The 22,368-nt window shown below is 39.5% G+C and overlaps 1 protein-coding gene across 1 annotated transcript in view; it reads left to right on the forward strand.

Annotated features, from left to right (window-relative positions):
- Nucleotides 1-20,202, forward strand: part of LOC119737346 (fibrillin-2-like) — a 106,310-nt gene extending 86,108 nt beyond the window's left edge. Inside the window, exons 47-65 of the mRNA XM_038211637.1 lie at nt 579-689; nt 1,283-1,396; nt 2,101-2,214; nt 4,388-4,501; nt 4,960-5,073; nt 5,883-5,996; nt 6,503-6,616; nt 7,870-7,980; nt 8,812-8,925; nt 9,385-9,498; nt 10,418-10,531; nt 11,948-12,061; nt 13,090-13,203; nt 13,486-13,599; nt 14,544-14,657; nt 15,175-15,288; nt 16,466-16,594; nt 17,503-17,701; nt 18,615-20,202. Of these exons, the coding sequence (XP_038067565.1) occupies nt 579-689; nt 1,283-1,396; nt 2,101-2,214; nt 4,388-4,501; nt 4,960-5,073; nt 5,883-5,996; nt 6,503-6,616; nt 7,870-7,980; nt 8,812-8,925; nt 9,385-9,498; nt 10,418-10,531; nt 11,948-12,061; nt 13,090-13,203; nt 13,486-13,599; nt 14,544-14,657; nt 15,175-15,288; nt 16,466-16,594; nt 17,503-17,701; nt 18,615-18,675 (2,207 nt within the window). The 3' untranslated portion in view covers nt 18,676-20,202. The remainder of the gene's footprint in view (nt 1-578; nt 690-1,282; nt 1,397-2,100; nt 2,215-4,387; nt 4,502-4,959; nt 5,074-5,882; nt 5,997-6,502; nt 6,617-7,869; nt 7,981-8,811; nt 8,926-9,384; nt 9,499-10,417; nt 10,532-11,947; nt 12,062-13,089; nt 13,204-13,485; nt 13,600-14,543; nt 14,658-15,174; nt 15,289-16,465; nt 16,595-17,502; nt 17,702-18,614) is intronic.
- Nucleotides 20,203-22,368: the final 2,166 nt, after the last annotated feature.

Raw genomic sequence — 22,368 nt, forward strand, 5'->3', positions numbered from 1 at the left:
CATTGAAAGGTTCTATTGTTCTCCCACGCGTAATATGAATTGCACGATTTTGAAATTTGTCGTATTTATCACTCATGAGTTTTGGAACAAACTGTAGTAATTTCTGACGAAAAATTTCATTAAAATAGAGGCAGTTTTCTGCGTATGCTCTTTTGCTGGGAACATTTTGGTGATTACGCGCTATTGCATATTAGGGCATACGCGCATATGCCCTTCTGCCGGGCGCACGACGAAATGTAGTATTTTAAGACAAGCTTGGCTTTGAAGAATGTGCTTAAAGCCCGTAAGATCATTTGAAATTACCCCAAAACCTTGCTCGAAGTGATGATAAGGATGGTACCAAATACCCTGTGAAATTATTCCTCCAGAAATTCTTTCATTTAAAAGAAAACAATCATTGAAGTTGGTTTAAAAAATGTGCCAGCATGCAAAATGCAAAATCTTTAAAGTTAAAAAAGGTTATTGAATGATTATTACAAAAAAGTACCTTTTCTTGCATTTGTTTTTACTCTTTCACTTAGATTAGAAAGTCCCGGATTTGCTTCATTTTCATTCCTCTATTTGTTTGCCTTTCACAGATATCCAAGAGTGCGCTAGCCAGCCCTGTATCTTCGGCCAGTGTTCAGACGGCATCAACGGATTCACCTGCACCTGTCAGGCTGGGTACACGGGAACCTTATGCGAAGCCAGTACGTTCTGTTTGTTGGTTCATTTGTGTGTGTCTCTGTGTATTACTGCGTTGGTCCAGTAAGCCAACTCGGTATTCCAACTGGGCATGTGTATCACAAGATTCGATGATTTTCTCGGTGCTCAGTGCTCTTATGTCAAACTGGAAGGCTGAAAGGGCGTGGCGTCCCTTGTGTCAGTATTAGACTCCCAAGATGCCAAAACAACATAGGAAATGGTCATGGAAATCCCTGATTATGTCCTGGAAAAATCATGGCAAAAGTCCTGGAATTTCATTTCAAGTTTTCTGTGGGAACCCTAAAAAGAAAACTCATATTGTGAATCAGTGGTCTTACGTCAAACTGGAGGACTGAAAGGTCGTGGCGTCCCTTGTCTCAGCATTAGACTCCCAAGATGCCAAAAACAGCATAGGAAATGGTCATGGAAAGCCCTGATTTTGTCCTGGGAAAATCATGGCAAAAGTCCTGGAATTTCATTTCAAGTTTTCTGTGGGAACCCTAAAAGAAGAAAACTTATATTGTGAAGCAGTCTAATGTTCATTCTCGTTTTAGAGTTGAACAAAGAGATTGAATTTTTCTTTGTTTTTTTTTCACAGACATCCAAGAGTGTTCCAGTAACCCATGTGAGAATGCGGGACGATGTATCGATGGCGTCAACAGCTACTCCTGTGACTGCGTACCGGGATACGTTGGTGAAAGGTGTCAAACCGGTGAGTCACGGAACCCACTGCTACATCAGATTCGAACCAGCCAACTGATCCCGCAAGCTTGGTGGTCAATTGGTGAGACGCCTGCACTAGAAAGCAGGAGGTCATGGGTTCGAGTCCCACCCGAGTGATTTTTTTCTCACTTTCACTCGGTGGGTAACACATGGAGTATACAGTGTTTATACGTACGTCGGTGAAAGGCAAAACCTAACATTGCATTTACACCACCCCAACGCAAATTCCATCTTATCAATAGTTCCAGAATACAAGTACTGGAAGTTGGTTGCAATGCCAACAAGACATGCTTAATTCAGTAGTGTATCCATGTTTTACGTGTGGGGGGGGGACAACATGGATGGATGGACAAAATTGATAAAAGAAAAAGTGGCCCACAATTTGTGGGGGTTGTAAAAACAGCTTAAAGCAGCAGAAAGTATTACTTGAGCATGCAACATTTCCTCTTTGTTTCACTTCAGACATATGTCATTAAAAATGTAAAACACTTTGTTTGTAACGATTGGAATTTCTTCCTTTTTGTGGTCACTTGACAGTTCCATTCCTGATTACTGCTACTAATGGTCGTCAGGTGGTGGCACTTTCATTTATTTTAAAAAAGAAAAAATTAACAAGAAAAAAAGTGAAAAATGTCACAGTGTTTTACTTTGATTAAAACAGTCTTTGTTTTCCCTTCTTTGTCTTCGTTACAGATGTCAATGAATGTGCCAGTGGGCCCTGCCAGAACGGCGGTATCTGTAGCGATCAGGTGAATGCATTCTCGTGCGCCTGCCCAGTCGGATTCTTCGGAATCTACTGTGAAACCAGTAAGTTTTTATTAACAAAATTGTGGTCTTGCTTTCTTGTCCCAACAAAAACCAAAAAATCTTACCCCATAGCCAGCCTGGTGGAAGGGGAGGGTCGTTGTTACCATGAAGTGGACCTTTTCACCATAAAGCGGAACTTTTCACCATAAAGTGGACCTTTTCATCATAAAGTGGACCTATTCACCACAAAGTGGACCTTTTCATCATAAAGTGGACCTATTCACCACAAAGTGGACCTTTTCACCATAAAGTGGACCTATTCACCACAAAGTTGACCTTTTCACCATAAGGTGGACAGGGGTGTGATTTTTCCGGATTTTTCCGGATTTCCGGATTTTTATCTAACGTCTGCGGAATTGTTTTGCGGATTCCGGTTTTTTAACGTTTTCTGTTTCCGTAATAATATCGCCCAAAAACTTCTGGCGAAATATAGGCTCTAATTTACGATAATGGATGGACTGGTGACAAGTCTAATGCAGTGCGGTCAAAAACCTAATAGACATTAATGCAGTATGCGCAGTGGAGTACTTGAGGACCAGACTAAAAATAATTTTCAATGGGTTTGCAGCACCTCGTGTTTGTATATCGCGTGTGTGGGTGAGCTTGTCTTACATACGCAGTGTGGACTTCCGAACAAAAGACGTCCACATAATGTAGGTAGCAGCGACGAAGTGTGGACTTGCCCACGTCCACACAGTGTTTCCCCATTTCTGGAAAACAGGTTTAGAGGCATTTTTGGGTTAGGTTTATCTGTAGCAGAATGAAGAGAAACACTAAAGGGAATCATTGAAAAAAAATTGGGTTGTAAGAGTTTTCACAGTTTGAGAAAAATGAGTTTTTCCACTGGTGTTCCTTAACTACACGAAAAGAAAGGAAAGTCCACACTAGGTATGTGAAACAAGTCTGGGTGTGTGTGTATTGTGCATGTAGTGTGCAGTGACGATCGTGTGCTAGCAATTCGCAAACACATTGGTGTCAATATTGCCGCGATTTTGTCAAGGAATTCAAGAGTATGGCTGGAAGAACTGGTAATAAAACGTCACTGTGGATGGAAATCAGTTTGAGCTGCAGTAGTGCTTTGAAAAATAGCCACCACCAACACAAAATTTCAAAAATGTTTTGGAAGCCTGGGGCTGGGACTGGAGTTTAAAGTAAGATTAAACTTTTTTCAGCACCGTTCATATTGTTTTGTGTGAATCGTTTCTCTCTGCAACATGCAAAAGTAATAACATCACACACAGAAAAAGCCTTTATGAATCAATCACATATGGATTATATTAATTTAATGACCAGACGTTTTTTCTTAATTTTTCCCCCATTTGTTTTCTTTACTGAAGCAACAAAATTTGCTAACATTACAGAAATTACAGATACAGTACATAAAATGTACATGCCCTAGGCCTATATATGGACATACGTGCATGCATATGTATACATGTACATCTATACAAGTACATGTACAATAATACATGTACATGTACATGTACATGTATATTACATGTCAACCGAAGTTCGTGGATTTTTCATTTTTGTCCAATCACACCCCTGGGTGGACCTTTTTTCCACAAAGTGGGCCTGTTACCACAAATTGGACCTTTTCACTATAAAGTTGACCTTTCCACTATAAAGTTAACCTTTCCACCATAAAGTGGACCTTTTCACCAAAAAGTGGACCTTTTCATGTGTAACTAGAAAGCACTCAGAGAGCGCACACCTCCACCAAGGCTGAACAATTCCTTGCCGTATTGTTAGTACACCCATACAGCCTTGCATATCCATTGGACTTCCATATTATGTGGCACATTTAAAACATCTTTAAACTCACAATACTTTGTATGTTTATGCCTGTGTTGGTCTACTTTTCCACTCCCCCGTTGTATAAAATGGTATAGTCCATTGACCTGTGTGGTTAGATTAGGTGGGTTACAAGGCATACAGGGTCACCAGGTCAGTGCCACGCACATGAACCTTTGCACAGAGTGATCCGATGAAATGTGGGTGAAAAATTCTTTACAAAAATCCTGCATCCACACACAGAACCGGATCACTTCCAAAATCTAATCGATTTGTACTTGTACCAAGGACCCACCCCTTAAAAACCCCAACCCTGATTCCCTGACAAATGTTTGTTACTGATGTCGAAATAATTTCATTCCGTGATTTTTTTTTCTAGACAGGGATGAGTGTCGCAGCAACCCATGTAGGAATGGCGCAACCTGCAGCGATGGTGTCAATGGATACAGTTGCCGGTGTGCACCAGGCTTCAGCGGAGATAACTGTGACACGGGTAAGTGCAGTTGTTAAACATTCTGAAAGATTACAAGCAATATAAAGGTAGAGTAGATCATTTGCAGCTGTCCAAAAAGCTAATAGCAATAAACTCCCTGTGAAATTATTCGGAAAGCTTATAGCTTTAATGTTCAGCGCATTCTAATAGAACTTGCGCTTTGTAAATGAATAAATTATTATTTATATATTCAGGAAGCTGTAGAATGTGTAGCATCTACCTATTTAGGGAATGAACCTTAACACGTGCGTAGTTTGGCAGTGGCATTCAAGCGTCCATCTAGTTTCTGTTTTTTACTGCAGAGCTAACACACGGAGTCCAAGCCAACTTGTGGTCAGATCTACTTCAATAGTGGATATTTACGTTAAATTATTTGTCCTCAGCATTCCACAAAAATAATAACAATGTGATGATTCTTTTATTTATTTAGTAATTTTTTTTTTGTAATTGTTTTGCAGATATCAACGAATGTGCGTCCACGCCTTGCTTGAACTTCGGCGACTGCGTGGACCTGGTCAACCGGTATGAGTGCCGCTGTGCGCCGGGTTATGATGGCACCAACTGCGAAATCAGTAAGTTCTCTCCTCTCAAATTAACACAAGTTTTGGAATTGCTTTGGTTTCAAGATTTAAGAAGGTGGAAATGGTTACAGGAAATACTTAAAAATTGTTGTGAATAACTGGTAAATATTTACCAAATAAAGATTTGAAATGGACCATATGCAATAATAATACATGTAATACTAATGTGGTGCCGAAATAACGCTTGTAGACCTGAGGATTTGATACACCGTGCCCTCTGGAGACATGCACACAATAGGGAACAAAAGATTGTATACGTCTCCACAGGGCAATTTCTGTAGATGAATACGTCTCCACAAGGTTTTCATGAAATAAATATATGGATTTTACTCAAAAAATAGGAATTTCCATGGTGGGTTGATCCATCGCAAATGGAAGAGTTTCAGAAAAGGGATATGAAGTCCGATTGTCAGCCCAGGAAATTAATTCTGGTTAAAATAAGAGCATTTTGAAACTACACTTTCAAACTCAGAAACTTTACTACACGAGAACAAAGAAATGTCTCCACAAGGATATAAATTTCAGTATGTATGTTTCAAAGCGCTTTACAATGTTACCCCTGTTCATCAGGAATGAGACAATTTTTCTGCAGCAGCTCGAGATCAGCGCAATCTGGTCTCTACCTTCACAGGCACCCATTTATACTCCTGGGTGGAGAGAGGCAATTGTAGTAAAGTGTCTTGCCCAAGAACACAAGCACCGTGTCTGGGTCAAACCCATGTACCGTCGCGCATGTCACCATTGAACCTCATCATTTCACAAATTACACCAATTTTCTTATTCATTGTTTTTACCCCTAGATATCGATGAGTGCACAAGCAGTCCGTGCTACAACGGCGGTGTTTGTCTCGATGGAGTCAATTCCTACACCTGCAACTGTCGCGACGGATATGTTGGATCTCGCTGCCAAACCGGTAAGAAATTAAGTTTAAAACAAAAAAATCAAAAGCCACATTCCCCCCTTTTAATTTGAACATATCCATGCTCCATAAATAAACTAGACAGGATTCAATGAGCAATTTGTTTTACAAACAAATTTACACTGCTTTTTTTTTTGTAAAATTTTGTGAAGCTAAAGCAGCTCAGGTATGAAAATCTGTGAAATGTTCTAAAGTAAACACTTGAAATTGCTCAGCAGTTTGCGATACAAGTCAAGTACAAAATTTCCTCGGTGATTACCCCCACACCGATCCTCTATGTTTGCTTTCATTCTAAATATCAGTTTATTAAGTAGGGAAGTAAGACCACCTATGAGAAGACAATATGGCACTTTGGGTCCCTCGTTGACGTATACAATTGTGCAATTAGAGCAACCGGTTGAAGACAGCAAAATTTCATTAGTATTATCGCTTGAGCCTGTTGTAAATTCTCTTGTCCAACTCACATCACGACTTAAATTTGTTAATTCTTTGTACTTCAGATGTGGATGAGTGTGCCTCCATGCCTTGTCAGAACGGCGGTGTGTGTGAGGATCAAGTCAACAGCTACCGATGTAACTGCCAGGACGGATTCACAGGAACCAACTGCGAGATAAGTAAGTATAGCAAAGATCCCTAACGTGGATAGAGCTCTTAGAATTTTTCCCTCATTTTTTCCTCATGCACTGTTGCCATTCCTCTTTGTGGACAAACTTCAAAATATTGGTACTTCAACCTTGATAAAAAAAAAAAACAAAGTTGGACAATTGACTGGAGCAGGGTTTGAACCTGCAACCTCCGGATTGCCGTTCCGGTGCTCTACCAACAGAGCTATCCAGCCCTAATAAAATGTGTTGGAAACCTTCTAAACAAATTTAGTCGTATGAAATGAAGTCTGCAAGTCAAACAACAGTGTCCAGAAATTGGGCTAAAACAAAACTGGGTGGAGGGTTCCCTATAAAAACATGGTAAATTTTCAATAGATTTTTTAAGTGAAAGTGAAGTCATTCTTTCCAAAAAGTGATAAACCTATTAGAAAAAAGGGAAATGTTTGCATGATGACGAAACTTTAAAGAATAAAAACAGTATAACAACTGTTTCTAAACTTCATATTTTGCTTTATTGAATTCTCAGATTGTGTTTAACAATATAAAACTGATCAAAACTGACATGAGGCATCCAGAAGAGAGCAGGATTCAAAAAGTTAACTCTTCAAGTGTAACAAGATCTGGTACACGGTACCCTCTGGAGACATGTGCACAATAGGGAACAAAAGATTGTATACGTCTCCACAGAGCAATTTCTATAGGTGAATACGTCTCCACAAGGTTATCACGAAATAGATATATAGAATTTACTCCAAAACTAGGAATTTCCAAGGTGTGTTGATCGGTCGCAAATTGAAATATTTTATGTAAGGGATATTAAGTCTGAATTTCAGCCAAGGAAATTAATTCCGGTTAAAATAGTACACTTTCAAACTCGAAAACTTTAGTACACGAGAACAAAGAAATGACTCCACAAGGATACAAATTTCAGTGTGTGTGTTCTTTCAAATCGACAAATTCTGAAAAACTATAATTATTTCCAGTCCCATATGCTTGTCGGAAATCATTTTCTCAGGGGTGTGAAATCTCAGCTTTAAAGCTGACTTCAGCTTTTTTTGTTTTGGATTTCAGCTTTTTTCCCGCTCTTGCTGTGTACAAAAGTATAAGAGATTTCCAAAGTTCAAGCATTTTTACACCTTTTTCAGCTGTTTTCAGCTATTTTTATCAGTGGTCACTCACACCCCTGTTTCTTTTGGATGCTTTTTTGGAAATACTGACTGTATGAATTTTCATAATGAATGGGGGTGTTTTTCTTGTTGCAGACAACAACGAGTGCTCTAGTGGACCATGTGTCAACGGTGCATGTATCGATGAGATCGGTGGTTACATGTGTGTCTGTAACCCTGGCTACACCGGCGTCAACTGCGAGATAGGTGAGTGGAGGCCAACTTTGTCAAGTTTTACAATTGTTTATTTATTTAATTTGTGGGGGTCTTGATGATTAGGTTGGTGATTTAAGATTAAAGGAAACCCATGCATTAATTCCATACAAAAAAAATGTTAAAACGTATTTTTTTTTCCAAGTTTTAAAAAATGGGCAATTCAGGCGGTATGTAATGTTCGTGACAGAGCTGTGAAGAGCTCAGTGAATAAACCTGACAATGTGTTTTTCGAATCATATACATCCATCATCTAGTAATGGTCAAGGAGATTACAGACTACGAGTTTTGGATCATTTCTCTGAATTGTTAATGTGATATGGTTAATTGGCTCTGTCACGGACATTACACTTCTTTTCATAACACTGGAACTGCCTAGATATTGGATAGTGTGTTCATAACAATTTGAAGTTTTTTAATCAAAATTTTGCAGAGCTGCTTATTTCTTTCAGATTGCCACAGGAATCGTTAGAAAAAAACAAACATTTCCCCGTTTTCCATTGTTAAATATTCAAAGGCCCCCATTAAAAGCAATATGGAAATGCAAATGGGCATAAAATATGTATCTTGTTAATGTTCTGAAGCACTCGTACAGTTTCGACCACAAAGAGAAAATAAAAATGGTGGTAAATTAACAAATACGCTTCTTGGAGCTGAGGGAATGGTTTTCAAAGGATGTCAGTTTGAAAAAAATGTTCAAGTTGGTAAGCAATTGTTTCTTCAAGTGGATCATAAGCTCAAGAAGATTTACACATCATAATATATAACATATAAATTGTCATCCATGTTAAAGCTGACTTTGCTCTTTTTCTTTCATCTGCACAGATATTGATGAGTGCGCTGTGAATCCGTGTCGCTTTGGAGGGGCCTGTACTGACGGGATCAACTCATATACCTGCCAGTGCGTCCCAGGATTCACCGGCGACAACTGCGAAATCAGTAAGTCCGACCAGTCAAGGGTGGTTCAGCCGGCAGAAAATGCCTATTATAATATTGTTTGGAGCCATTAGAAATAGACCATGACTGAATTACTTGGCTATAACTATGGCTATGCCTATGGCTATGCCTATGGCTATGGCTATGGCTATGCCTGTCGCTAGGGCTATGGCTATGGCTATGGCTATGCCCGTGGCTAGGGCTATGTCTATGGCTATGCCTATGGTTATGCCTATGGCTATGGACACACCAACATGTGTCTATGGGAAGTGGATTCAGCCACATCCATAGGCGCATGTTTAATATGAAGCCGCAGCCGGGTAATTTGGAAACGGCAGTATTTAATGGCTTTTCTGACCAAGGAACTCTGTGCGTATGATAAGCTTTCTGTGCTCACAGCGCTAGCTCAGAAATTCTTCACAGAATCTCAAAACGACGTGTTTTTTTTCCCCCTTCACTCAGACATTAATGAGTGTGCCAGCCAGCCCTGTCAGAACGGTGGCCGCTGTAGCGACGAAGTCAACGCTTACTCCTGCATCTGCCCCACGGGATTCGAAGGAATCAACTGTCAAGTCGGTAAGACCAAGCGACATCGCGATCCTTAGGTCAGGTCCTTATGAAATGGAAACGAATCCTTTTACCATGTATCTATTTTACAATCTGCCTGGAATAGTGAAGTAAGCTGATTCTTCGTTTACAATTATCGTTGTGTGTTTCAGTTTTCTTAAGCGCCACAAAGTCAGAGAAAGGATGGCATATGTGTTGCTTGGCGTCTACTTTTCTTCTTTCAGAATTTAAATTTTTCTCATTTTGTTCCATGTCTTTTTTTATTCTTGTTGACAATTCCCGTTTTGTGGTTTTAAAGAGAAATATAGTCAGAACCAGAGTTAGGGAAGACGTAACGAGGATTCACACACACCACTGTCCCATTTGTGAAAAATTTGGTTTCATAACATATTTTCAACCCATTTAAAAAGTTAATAGTTTTGCTCACTCACCATATTCTTCCATTTGTTTATTTCACCTGTTTCTTCACTTTATCCCCATCTTTAAGCTCACGAATGACAATTCCAACCACAATTTTTCGTTTGATAATGTTTAGGCAAAATAAAAATATACATTGTTGTGTTTGCGGTAACACGATCTACCTTGATTTTTTTTTACGTCAAATTGCCCAATTCAAACTTTTTATTGCTACATTTGGCCACAACTTTTAAATAAGTATATTTCGAAAATGAAAAAAGATTTCCCAATGAGAGTTTTTAGTGTGTTATGAAGGGAACAAATATGTGCTTGGCCGGTTTTTAAAACAAGTCCAGTTTAAACCTGGCTTAGGGGCGTGGTCCCGGATAATGGCCAGAGCCGAACATCAAAAAGTTACAAAACAAAGTGATTTCCCTAAACTACCTGTCTGAGTTTTAGGGCGCTACCACAAACACACAACTCTTGTTTTGGGCCTCATCAGTTTGATATTTCTGTTGTTTTCCAACCACAGATGTGAATGAATGCCAGAGCAATCCTTGCCAGAACTTGGGAACGTGTCGAGACTCCGTCAACTCCTACGTCTGTGACTGCGTGGCGGGCTTTGAAGGCACCCACTGCGAAATCAGTGAGTTGTCAGAGGGCGTAATTGGCTTGTTCTTTAAATGTAGTTAGGAGAAGCTTATTCTTTCAGTGTAGTCAGGAGAAGTAAGGTTTATTCCGATAAGATTTGAAGATCCACATAAGTAAAAAGTAAAGTCTGTCCCGAGCCAATATGGCTCATCAGGCCGGCGTTTATCTCCGGTTTCAGTAGCATGAAACGACTGAGAATATTTCTACTCCCCCTGGATGGGATGCCAGTCCATCGCAGGTTACTGCCCGGCTAATGCCCGTGCCCATTTATACTCCTGGGTGAAGAGCGGCAAGTTGGGTGAAGTGGCTTGCCCAAGGACACAATATATGACCAGCGGCTGGATTCGAACCCCGGACCCTCTGATCATGAGTCACGAACCCTAACCACTAGGCCACACACTCCCGCATAGTGAAGTAAAAAAGTTCAGTTTGTAGTGGCGGATCTAGGGGGTGTTAACCTCCCCCCCCCCCAAAAAAAAAAATTGAAAGATCATTTAGAAAAAGTAGCACATGCCTTCTTTATCCCCCCTCCCTTTGACAGCCAGCTACGCCCCCCTCCCCCCAAGGCAAAGCTGGATCTTTGATAAGACAGGCGTCTGAAAGCAGGCAGAGCATATTAAATCTTGTTTGTCTTTTATTTAGTTTGGGATTTGTTTGTTTTGCTTGTTTGTTATTTTTTGTGTGCTTGTGCCTGTCTGTCTGTTTGGCGTCCTTTTTTTTCTGTGTCTAATCAAATTGTACTGTTGTAGTTGGAGAACGTCTCGACAAGCTTTCTAAATAGCTTTTTAGGCAATCCCTCAGGCCTGCATATGGTACAATTTAATGTTTGATGTGTTTTTAATGTTTTTGTTTGATAGTTTCTTGAATTATCTAATTAGTAAAATAATAGATAAATAACTTTGTCCAGTTTGGTAGGAATAGGACTTTAACGAAGATCAGTCGCAAATTTTCGACAACCATCTTACCAACTGCCCAAACTATCAAACTGTCGATTTTAAAGGCATTTAGGATCGTTTTGCTTTTCAAGCGTTTTGTTTGTTTCCAATAATAACACCACTCATGATCCACAGAAGAATGTTTAAACCCTAATATGTTGAAGTTTCAGTTCATCGGATGTTACACTGCTTCAGAAAACAGTGAAAAACCATGCACAATCTTTTCATCAGTCAATCGACTGATCATTGGAAATCACCTACATTTCTTGATGTCCTCTAAATGACAGCAAGCCAGACGGAATAATTTCATGTGGTATTTAGTACCAGTACGATCTTTAATCCAAGTAAGCTTTTTTGATAATAATTTGCCAGGTTACTGTTTGGATAAATGCAAATGGTCCTATATGCCTTTAGGGTCGTTAATTTTTTGGCTAAGTTTGTTTTTAACTTTGACAATCCTCTGTATCTCTTCACAGATGTCAACGAGTGTGCCAGCAATCCCTGCCGTAACAATGGCAACTGTAATGACTTGATTAACGGGTACTTCTGTACATGTGCTGCAGGATGGAACGGACCAGCCTGTCAATTCAGTAAGCTTTCATTTTTGTTTCTTCGTAATTTTATGCTCTCTTTAAAAGGTGACAGACACCATCTGCAAAAAAAAAAAATGTATTTTTGCCACTTCAAGGAAGGAGATGCAGGATAATAAGACCAATTTCATATATTTAATAAGACCAATTGTGACCGGCTTCACAAAAAAAGGGTATTAAGTCGAGCTGAGCATTATTGTGTAATGGCCCGCTCAGCATTGAGAGAGTGAAAATTTTGTCAACATGTGATTTTCATTTTTAGTCATGAATGTCATCTTTAATACCAACAGTTTCAAGTTTCATTCACAGAAATGTTGATATTGTTGAACAAAGTAGGAAAAAACCACCATTTTGTGTGCATCGTTCTGTTCTACAACAGAGCCAGCTATTTCAAAGCCTGTTTTCTCAGTTGTGTAATTTAAACTCCAAGGAAGTAATTAATATGCAAATATGTCATATCTCCAGCACGGGAGGGGCTATGGAGCTCTATTATACACCAAATGAAAGCTTACATTGTGGGCTTTCCAACTATGTATATAACTCAATTTCACTTTTTTGCGACATAATACCCTTTTTTGTGGAGCCGGTCACAATTTCATATATTTAAAATTATATCAAGTTTTCAAGTATTCATTATGTGTTTCATTGTATTCCCATAACATTTCATGAGCTCCTGTGCACACGATCCTGTTGAAGTTTTAAAATTCATGCTTGCATCAAGTACTTGCATCATGATGTGGGTCACGGTTCATTCGGGACAATCAAACACTCATGGAAGGCGCATGAACGCGCAAGGAGATGGTCTTACGATGCTCGCGCATTAATTACGAGCAGAACGGGCATTCGCGTAACATCGCGTAATGTCGCATCAAAGATTTTATCCCGAATGACCATTGACCTCGACTACTTCACTGAGATACCAAACTCGTTTATTATCAAATTATCAAAATTGATTTTTCAAAGACAGTTTAGAGGGTTTTCTATTAATTTATTTTCATGAAATTGACTGTTTTTGGTTTGTTTTGCAGACAATGATGAGTGTGCCAGTACACCGTGCTTGAATGGAGGGAGATGTATTGACCGTGTCAATGGGTTCGAGTGCCGCTGTGTGCAAGGATACACCGGCGTAAATTGTGAAGTTGGTAAGAACAGTTTCACTTTGAAACAATTTTTTTTTAATGGACTTGTGCACAATGAGAATGACCTGCAGCCGATTTCACAAACTTGCGTGACTCCACTTGCGCCACAACTTCATAATTTCGCATTGCGCAGCAAAACTATTTTCAAAAAGGTAGGCGGAGGTTATTCAATGACTGTTTCTGTGACCAAACAGAAATCATACCAAAGAGTAGACGTATTCCAATGTGGAGGAGTTAATAATTCCCTGCCACACTTATCCTTGAATCTACGTTTTTGCTCCGCAGATATCAACGAATGCAGCAGCCAGCCCTGCCGCAATGGTGGACAGTGTGTGGATTTGGTCAACATGTACGAGTGCCAGTGTCCCACCAACTACGCTGGAATCAACTGTGAAATTTGTAAGTCTGGAAATTTGTTAAATTTAGGGGAATTGTTGGATTTTTCTTAAGGGGGGTAGGGGACGATTGCTTTTGTTTTTGTTTTTGTGGGTTTTTGGAGTTTGTAATTTAGGACATAATTGTTGAGTAGTCTAAGGTTCTGAAAGTGCTCTACTCAAAGATTTTAACCAATTTTAATGATCAGCATTGTATCTCCGTGGCAAACAGTATTTGTTTTGAAAATAGGCAAATAAAATTCCTAAGGCAATTTTTACTTCAGTTGCTTCAGTAGAATTAGACATGAACATCATTGTTTTTAGGTGCTGTGACTTTTATTTTCCCAAACTTCAGTCCTTCGTTCACTGAAGTCATTCTTACCCCAAAAACACTCCACGAGCACTCGGCCGAAAAAAACTTAAAGCTTGCTTACGTTACAAACACCCTTAACAACAGCAACCACAACGGTCTAAAGCCAGCTTGCCACAGTCATGGTTAAAGTCTGTTTTGCTTACTGAGGACTATAGTTTCTAACGGACCTAAATACCCAATAAGTACAAACGAACTTAAAAGCGCATGTGAGTAATTCTATAAATTTGGGGTCCCCTTATTGCCCGTCCCTGTTGCATCCAACATCTATTTTTATAATTCTGATGCACTCCTTAATGCAGCCGTCCTCCAAGAGTGATTATGAATAGCAAACTACCTACCCAACAAATTCAAAATTGTTTGAAGTCATTGTTAATGATGCTTGAACGGCAAATTACAAAGTACCAAGGTAACAGGGACAGGAAAAATGTCCCGCTTTGGACCCAACCTTAACAGAACGACCCATGTGGAAAGGTATCTTAGGACATTTTCATCCGTTACCTGTGACGAAACAACCAAGTAATTTTCTGTTCAGTTTTTTTGTCAAATATATTAGCCCACCCCCTACCATTGATTTGCGTATCTTTTCGTTCTTGTAGCTCTTGATGCCTGTATGAGCAGCCCCTGCGCCAATGGAGGGCGCTGTGAGAACCGTGGGTCTGACTATGTCTGTTTCTGCACCGCCGGGTTCACTGGTACCACCTGTCAATATGGTGAGCAAAAAAAACCGGAACCTAACCTTAGCAGAAAAAATATTACTGAGTAATAATACAAATAATTTATACATTTATATTGCGCAAATTCCATATGAATATGAACGAATGCGCATCACAATTATTATCCCTGTTCATCAGGAATGAGACAATTTTACTGCAGCAGCTCGAGATCAGTGCAATTTGGTCTCTACCTTCACAGGTACCCATGGATACTCCTGGGTGGAGAGAGGCAATTGTAGTTAAGTGCCTTGCCCAAGAGCACAAGCACCATGGTCCCCGTCAGGGTTCGAACCCATGTACAAAGGCACACGAGTCGAACACCGTAACAATTGGGCTACAGCACCCCACATAGGCGTGCTAAGGAAAAAAATGCATAGTTTCAGATTTCTAGACCCTTGCTAATCAATCACGAGTCAAATCGCTAGCAATAGGGGAATGACTACAAAGGAATGTCTGCATCACAGTTCATATGAATAGCTTACTACTTGTCTTTTGTTTTTGTCTTACCCTGTAGAAACCAATGAGTGTGCTAGCTTGCCCTGCCAGAATGGAGGAGTGTGCATTGACGGTCTCGTGGACTACACGTGCCAGTGCCCCCAGGGTTACACCGGGCGGAACTGCGAGTCAGGTACGTCACTGCCTGTACATAAACTGCGCGGCTGAAGAGTTGGGCCATTTCCAACTTACTTTCCCAAGACCTGGCTCTGCTTACCGTTAGCGGAAAATCCCTGCTTACTGTAGCAGAAAATTCCGTGCTTACGGTCAGCGTATTTCACGGTTTAGCGAGGAATTTTGGCTAAGGATTCGCACCTAAGGATTCTTTGCTTACAGGGTTAGCACAGAATTTTCTGCTAGTGCAGTAATCACAAAATGGTGATCGTAAGTGCAGAATTCTGTGGTTAGCGGAGCCATGCGCTTCTTAACAGCCGATTTTATGCTAACAGCCTAAGCAGTAAGCACGGCAAAAGCACGCTTAACCCCAGAGGAAAAAATTGCCTAAATCAATGACGGAACAATAGAAATCTATCACGCGCAACCGTTAGCACATCCACACTATAAAATAAGCAGCAGCGTGATTTATACAATAGTAAGCACAACTTTTCTGCTAACTGCTAAGCAGCGCTATGAAATTGGGCCCAGTAATTACATATTTGTCTGTTTAAACGGCTAAGTCCGCTTCCCATATACACCTGTATTACTGCTAGCCATAAGCCAGTAGTTTCGGACATGGCCTCAAACTAGCCTTGAATTGGGCTCAGAAGGCACCAAACTGCCATGGATTATCAACACAGATTAGCTACCGCTTTACGCAACTCGAAAGAATTCTAAAAACATCCAAAATCAGGCAACATTATTTATTTCATTTCTGGTAATGAAACCAAGGATTCCTCAAAAGCGCCCTAGGCAATGTAGCTCGCAAGCCTGAAAAAACCTATAGAGAGGAGACAATGAGAAGAAGTTACCTTTTTTAGAGGTGGGAGGAAAAGCCCAGAAGAATATTCTGGGGAAAACTCACTGAATCAGGCAGGGACTGAAAACCCAATCCACAATCCAGGCGGGATTCGAACCCGGATCACAGCGGTGGAAGGCAAGGGAAGTACCGCTACGCCAACCTGACTCCCATTATTAACTACCATTAGATAATAATATTGTTTTCATTGGAGAAAAGGATTGTGTCTCCATTTAAATTTTTGCCAATGGTGTTTGAAGAATAAACGACTTGTGAGTAGTTCTTGCAGGTTAAATAATGCAAGCTTTTTTTCATATTGTGAACGTAACCCATTTTTTGTCAATTCCCCATGCAGTAACTATCTGTGACCTTCAAGGCACCTGGTACAACGACATCGGTGACACCATCACTCTCACCCAGACGGCGTCCGGCATGTTGCTGGGAGAGTTCAGGTCCAAGGAGGAGAGAGATCGCGGCTACATGGGTAAGTCTAACCGAGTGAATCGTTAATGACTTACAGAATATCTCAAAAGAAAAAAATCTGTGGAGAATTTTCTCTTTATCCCTGAGATGGATGACATACAAGGCAATTCAAATTCTTTGAAGCTTGTAAAGTTAAAAGAAAAAACTTTAGGAATCCCTTTTGGGATACCAGTTACAGCTGGAATGTACCCTCTGGAAGAGGAAGGGCAGAGTCAGCTTTATTTTCTAATCAAATTCAGGATTACTGTTACAATGCACTGCTGTTCTAATACCAGGGGCAATCTGAACATTTATTGTATCAATTATTCATAAATACCTGAAACAGTCTACCCATTCCTAATTGGTCGCGAGCCCGTCACGTGGGTAGTTTTAAACTGCTGATAAAACACTGGCTGGTTTTAAACACAATCCATTTCCATATAATGAGATTTTTAGCACTTTGCGCATGAGGCACATACCATAGACATGGCCAAAGGGGTGTTTCACAAAACATGAATAAATTGTTGAACGAAATCATTGGAAATTTGGGAGTTTTTACCTGTTTTGACTTTTTGAAAGGTATTTATGAATGGGAATAAATATGTGCTTAGCCGGCTTTAAACAAGAATGTTTAAAAATCGGTTAGAACATTCTAACAGAATTTTCCTCCCACGTCTAAAACAGGCCATTAGCGGCGACCAGGCCCATGGCCGGTTTTCAACGTACTTGTTCAAAACCGGCCAAGCACATATTTACTCCCTTTGTGTATTTCATATGATCGGACATTCAAAGTAAAAGTTAAAATAAGTAAACATTAAGAAAAAAAATTATTTCAGTTATTCCAACTGCTTCAGTAGATTCAACAACCTTTCCCACTTAAAATGTGATTCTTGATCATTGTATGCAAATGTGTCTTTCATTTCAAAACAGTCCCGACTATCGTTGTTGGCTACGCTGCCCAGAACGTCAACTTCCCGGCCTTTGGCTTCACGGTCATCCGCAACAACGGTCAGATGGCCTTCAGCTGGACCGGTCAGTGCCAGTGGTGTGGCGACGCCGAGGTCCTGATGACCAACTGGATTAAGATGTCCATGGTCAACACGTGTGCACTGGCCAAACACGCCACCTTGTAAGTTCCGTTTTGTTTTGTTTTTTCCTTCCCTTTTTTCATTTGTGACAGTGTGATAAACCCAGAGAACAGTGTCATGGTATTGTTAATTAAGCATAGACTTTTCGTAAGCATGCAACGAATAAGCCAGTTAGGTATTCCAACTGCGCATGTGCACAACAAGATACGAAGATATTTCTTTCGGGATAACCACGGCAGCTAAATGCACACAAGGCTATGGGGGACGTGGTAACCAAATCTGCATTCTGTGCAATTTTTTGTGCAATCGAATAGACGATGGAAGTTTCGTTAGCACAAAAGTTTGGACACACTAGACACCTAAAAACACTTAGCTGCCCAAACGTTTTTGGCGTTTGTTTTTTTTTTTAAGTGTTATACTTCAGAACACGATCGTCTCTTTAATTTTGCTGGTAACCGCTATGCTTTGCACGTATCCGATGACATTTTTATCCCGAAAGAGAAATCGTCAAATCTTGATGTGCACATGCGCAGTTGGAATACCGAACTGGATTATTGCTAAACAAAGGGCGCTCATTTGACTATTGCTTAAGTAACAAGTCACATTCTTTTGTACTAACGAAATAATTGGCACAAATCCAAAGCTTAATTCCATGATCAATGTTATGAAATGTGTCTGTATGAATTCCGGTTTATTTAAAAGAAAAACAATGCATCTAGCACCGGCAGGTTTCAGTTAAAAAACAAACAATTAGACATTTGAAAATGTACCATTGAAAATTTCATCTAAAATGTAAAATTTAACTACAACAAAGACAAACAATATCTTTAAAACATTAGTAACATTACAATTACAAATAAACATATAAATTGAAGAAGAGTAACAAAATATGAAACACATTGTTTTTAAAAATGTTTAAGTTGGTTTACATTATTTCTTCTTCTTTTTTTGCAGAACTGGTCAGGACCACTGGACCAGATATGAACAGCAACTACAGCCCTGCCGACTGAACTAAAAAGGCGCCCTCTATTGAGGATGAAATCCCAGGCCATGGCAGGCAAATTCAGGGTTCAAACTAGCTCGAGATGAAAACAGTCTCGGGTTATAGTCCAACCTAGTTTGTTCTTTTATTTGTGTTTTTTTTTTTCAATGTTTTTTTCAATTTTGTACTAGTTTTTAATTGTGACATGGTGATGGTTGATTTAATGGAGGGAACTTTAGTCTCTTTTTCCCTTCACAATTTTTAATTTACAGTGATAGCAATATTACAGTACATAGAATAATCATCCTTTTTTCCCCCTTTGATGTAACACTTACTGTCCCTTTAAACTGTGAAATAAAAGGCGTTTGTATATTTTATACCAGTAGCACAGAATTTTGTTTGATTTAGAACTCTTGTTGGCCTTTTGTAGAATTAGAATATATTCTGGGTTGAATGGTGCTTGCATATATCTGTATGCTAAATGTATTTATTCCCGTACAAATGACAAGACTTAAAGTGCTTTAAATGCTAAAATTTCATTTTTTTTTGGAGAACCCACGCCATTATTTGCAAAAGATTGTAGTTAATAGGCCTGAGACATAATGACGTCACGCGTTGTTTACATGTGCGCTTTCCTATGTAGTAGACGGTCCCCACTTTATCTGGCGTCCCGACTTAGCTTCCATAGGAAAGCGCATATGTAAACAAAGCCATTACGTCTCAGATCTATTGGTTTTTTATCTATACTGTAAGTCCAAGTAGGCTGGTGCATATGACAGCATTACGGAATTCACAGTGCTCCTTAGACTTGGGCAATAGGGAACTAGACGCATGTTTTCCAACTGTTTTTCAAGTGAATCAAAGTTGTTGACACTTTCAGGGCACTTGTTCAATATGCCCTCGCTTATATTCTGATCACGAGCATCTGTATATTCGGTTCGGTCTGAAAACATTTAATCCGTAGAAATTCAAGCTTTATATTTTTAAAAATGTAAGATGGTTTCTTTTTATCCTGTACAACAGGGTTGCAATGTTTATCATGACGTTATTTCCGATGCAATGTTGTGTAAATTTTGGCTGATTCAACGAACATTTTATTTTTTGAGCGTCGTAAATTTCAAGTGCACTCATTCCTATTTCCAAGTATGGTAACATCGCAATCTGTCTAACTTGAAATTAGAGTTCATCATTTTGAACATTAGCAATGAACACAAATTAACCATGTGCATTATGCTTAAAATAAAAACTGTTTCAGGGTTTCATGAAGGAATTGTACATAGAACTTTTCAACACAAAGAAGTAGATTGTTAATCAGCCTGCCCCCACCGATTTTGGTTACTACATTAATTAAGTGCTTTTCACAGATTCACTTTGTGGGTCCAAAGCACTGGACATATAGCTTTAAAAAAGCAAGTAGAGTTTTTACTGAAGAATTATTTTCTGTCTAGTTTAGCATGCGGGTAGACATTATAACAAGCTTTGTAGTAATCATGTATTATCTCAAAAGGGATTGTATCTCATTAAATGCTCAATAAAAAGGTTTCCCTTTATTTGTAATTCCATATTCTGGAAGAGTTTTTATTTGGTGAGTGCTGTTGTTTAACAGATCAATCTAAATAAGGCCTAGGTCATTTGTGTAGGAAAAAATTGTCAAAATTTCATTTTATTTTTATACTTCTTGAAAGCAGAAAGGGAAAACGATATCATTTCATCATCTTATAACACCTCTTTTTGTCAATTAGAATTTCAATGTCTTTTTTTTCCCATGATGTGCCTTATAACAGAGCAAACACTGAAAGAGCCGAATTGTAAAATGTCTGTTTTCTCCCATTGAAGGTACAGCTTTCTTTTATCGTCTGCCCGAGAATTTTTACAAAGATATAACGACGTACGCGATTGGACATAAGCAAAAAGTGTAGCAAGATATGCAAATAATATGTAAAGTTTCAGCAATTGCCAATGGCGTTGCGTCTTTCATCCGAGCATGTAGTTGTCAACATTTTTTACACAGATATAACGACGTACGCGGTTGGACATAAGCAAAAAGTGTAGCGAGATATGCAAATAATATGTAAAGTTCTCAGCAATGGCCAATGGCGTTGCGTCTTTCATCCGAGCAGGTAGTTGTCAACATTTTTTTTCATTCCGCCAATCCGCCATGTGCTTTTCGTTAGTTGGCATTGTCGTGGAAAAGGAAGGTCTCGCTCGCCAAACTATGGAAAAATTGTGACTTTATTGAAGGCAGCCCCTGCTATATCAGGTAATTTGGGTGGTTCATACAACAGTCTGTGTGACAAGTGGTTTCAATAGAGGTATTTTACGGTGCTTTTGGAGATAAGGCCAAAACTTTTTGTTCACTAAATTTTAGGTCGTTGTGCTCGGCGCCAGCATGGCTCGTGCAGCGACAAGGCGTAGACCTTCGAACGTACCGGCTCCGAGGGATTCTTTCTGGCGACGCCCTCGGCTTATTTAATGTTAGCTGCATGGCGGGAGGATTTGTACTTGGGTCTTGGGTATTTTAAAAGTGGCCGAGGACCTTTCACTACCATTCTGCTATTGATCTGAATATATTCCTGGATAATCTCTGGTTTCCCCTGTGTTGTGATATATAAGTCATAGAGCAAGGAAATGCTTGTACGATTGTGAACGATGAGAAAAAATGACCAAACACAAATGCTGCTACTTTAATAGTGCTAGACCAGTTGTTGGCCATGTTCTAGGCTGGGTGACCGTAAGGTCATCACCAAATTCTGCTAAATGCACTTCAAAAATCTGTCAGATCTATCAAAAATCTGCCAAATTCCCAAGAAATGACTCTAAATACACTATAACACTTGAAATCACATGCATATGTTGTAGTAACTAGTAGGCCATATTGCCTTAATTAAGGTTCAAATTACATTATAAACAGTCTATACTGCAGTCACATAAAGATGTTATGAAATTGCATAAATTTCAGGCAAAATGCGGTTGCATCATGACGAAGTCCATTTCCCAGTGAACCTAAGCACCTAGACCAGCCAACCTGTTCCAACCTGCAAGGGTTTGTTTGAAAAGATTGAAGCTTTTTTAAACAAATGTACCATTTTTTTCAAATTTGCTATGTTTTTCTGTCAAATAACCATTTTTGCAGAATTCCTCCAGAAATCTGCCAAAAAAAATCCGTTCTGTCAAATTTTCTGTCAAACTCGTTTTTTAACAAAACAAATCTGTCAAAGTTAGCCGAAAATCGGCTAAAACGGTCGCCGTGGTACTTCCAGGTGTAGGCCTATCACTAAGTATGAGTGTGCGTAGAGAACACATACGTGGCACTGAGCTAATGTTTTCATTCACCCAACAAAGTGGAGTGGGCTTTGTTTTAAGACGTAGTGAAATATATGATTGTTTTATTTCAGCTGTATCCGCATGGGGGCGCTGTGCATACAGGGACGGAAGATGCAGTCATCCATCCATGGGATGTCTTTATTTATATGACATCAATTTTCAACAAACAGAAACTTTGATTTGTGATAATGCACAGTACGAATCCCAGCACTGAGCCTATTTGGAATTAAACTTGATGTGTTGTGTGTGTGTGTGTTCCAATACTACTAAAGGAAAACGAAAGCCAACATTTAAACAAGAATAGCCTCGGGGTCTAAACTTGAAGTGAATCATCAGTTGATTTATTGTTGGGAGTGTGGTGCAATATGATTTTAAAATGCCACTCTGTACACTTTAGTGTAA

The sequence above is a fragment of the Patiria miniata genome, unplaced genomic scaffold (genome assembly GCF_015706575.1).
Source record: "Patiria miniata isolate m_02_andy unplaced genomic scaffold, ASM1570657v1 HiC_scaffold_3, whole genome shotgun sequence".
NCBI classification, from domain to species: Eukaryota; Metazoa; Echinodermata; class Asteroidea; order Valvatida; family Asterinidae; genus Patiria; species Patiria miniata.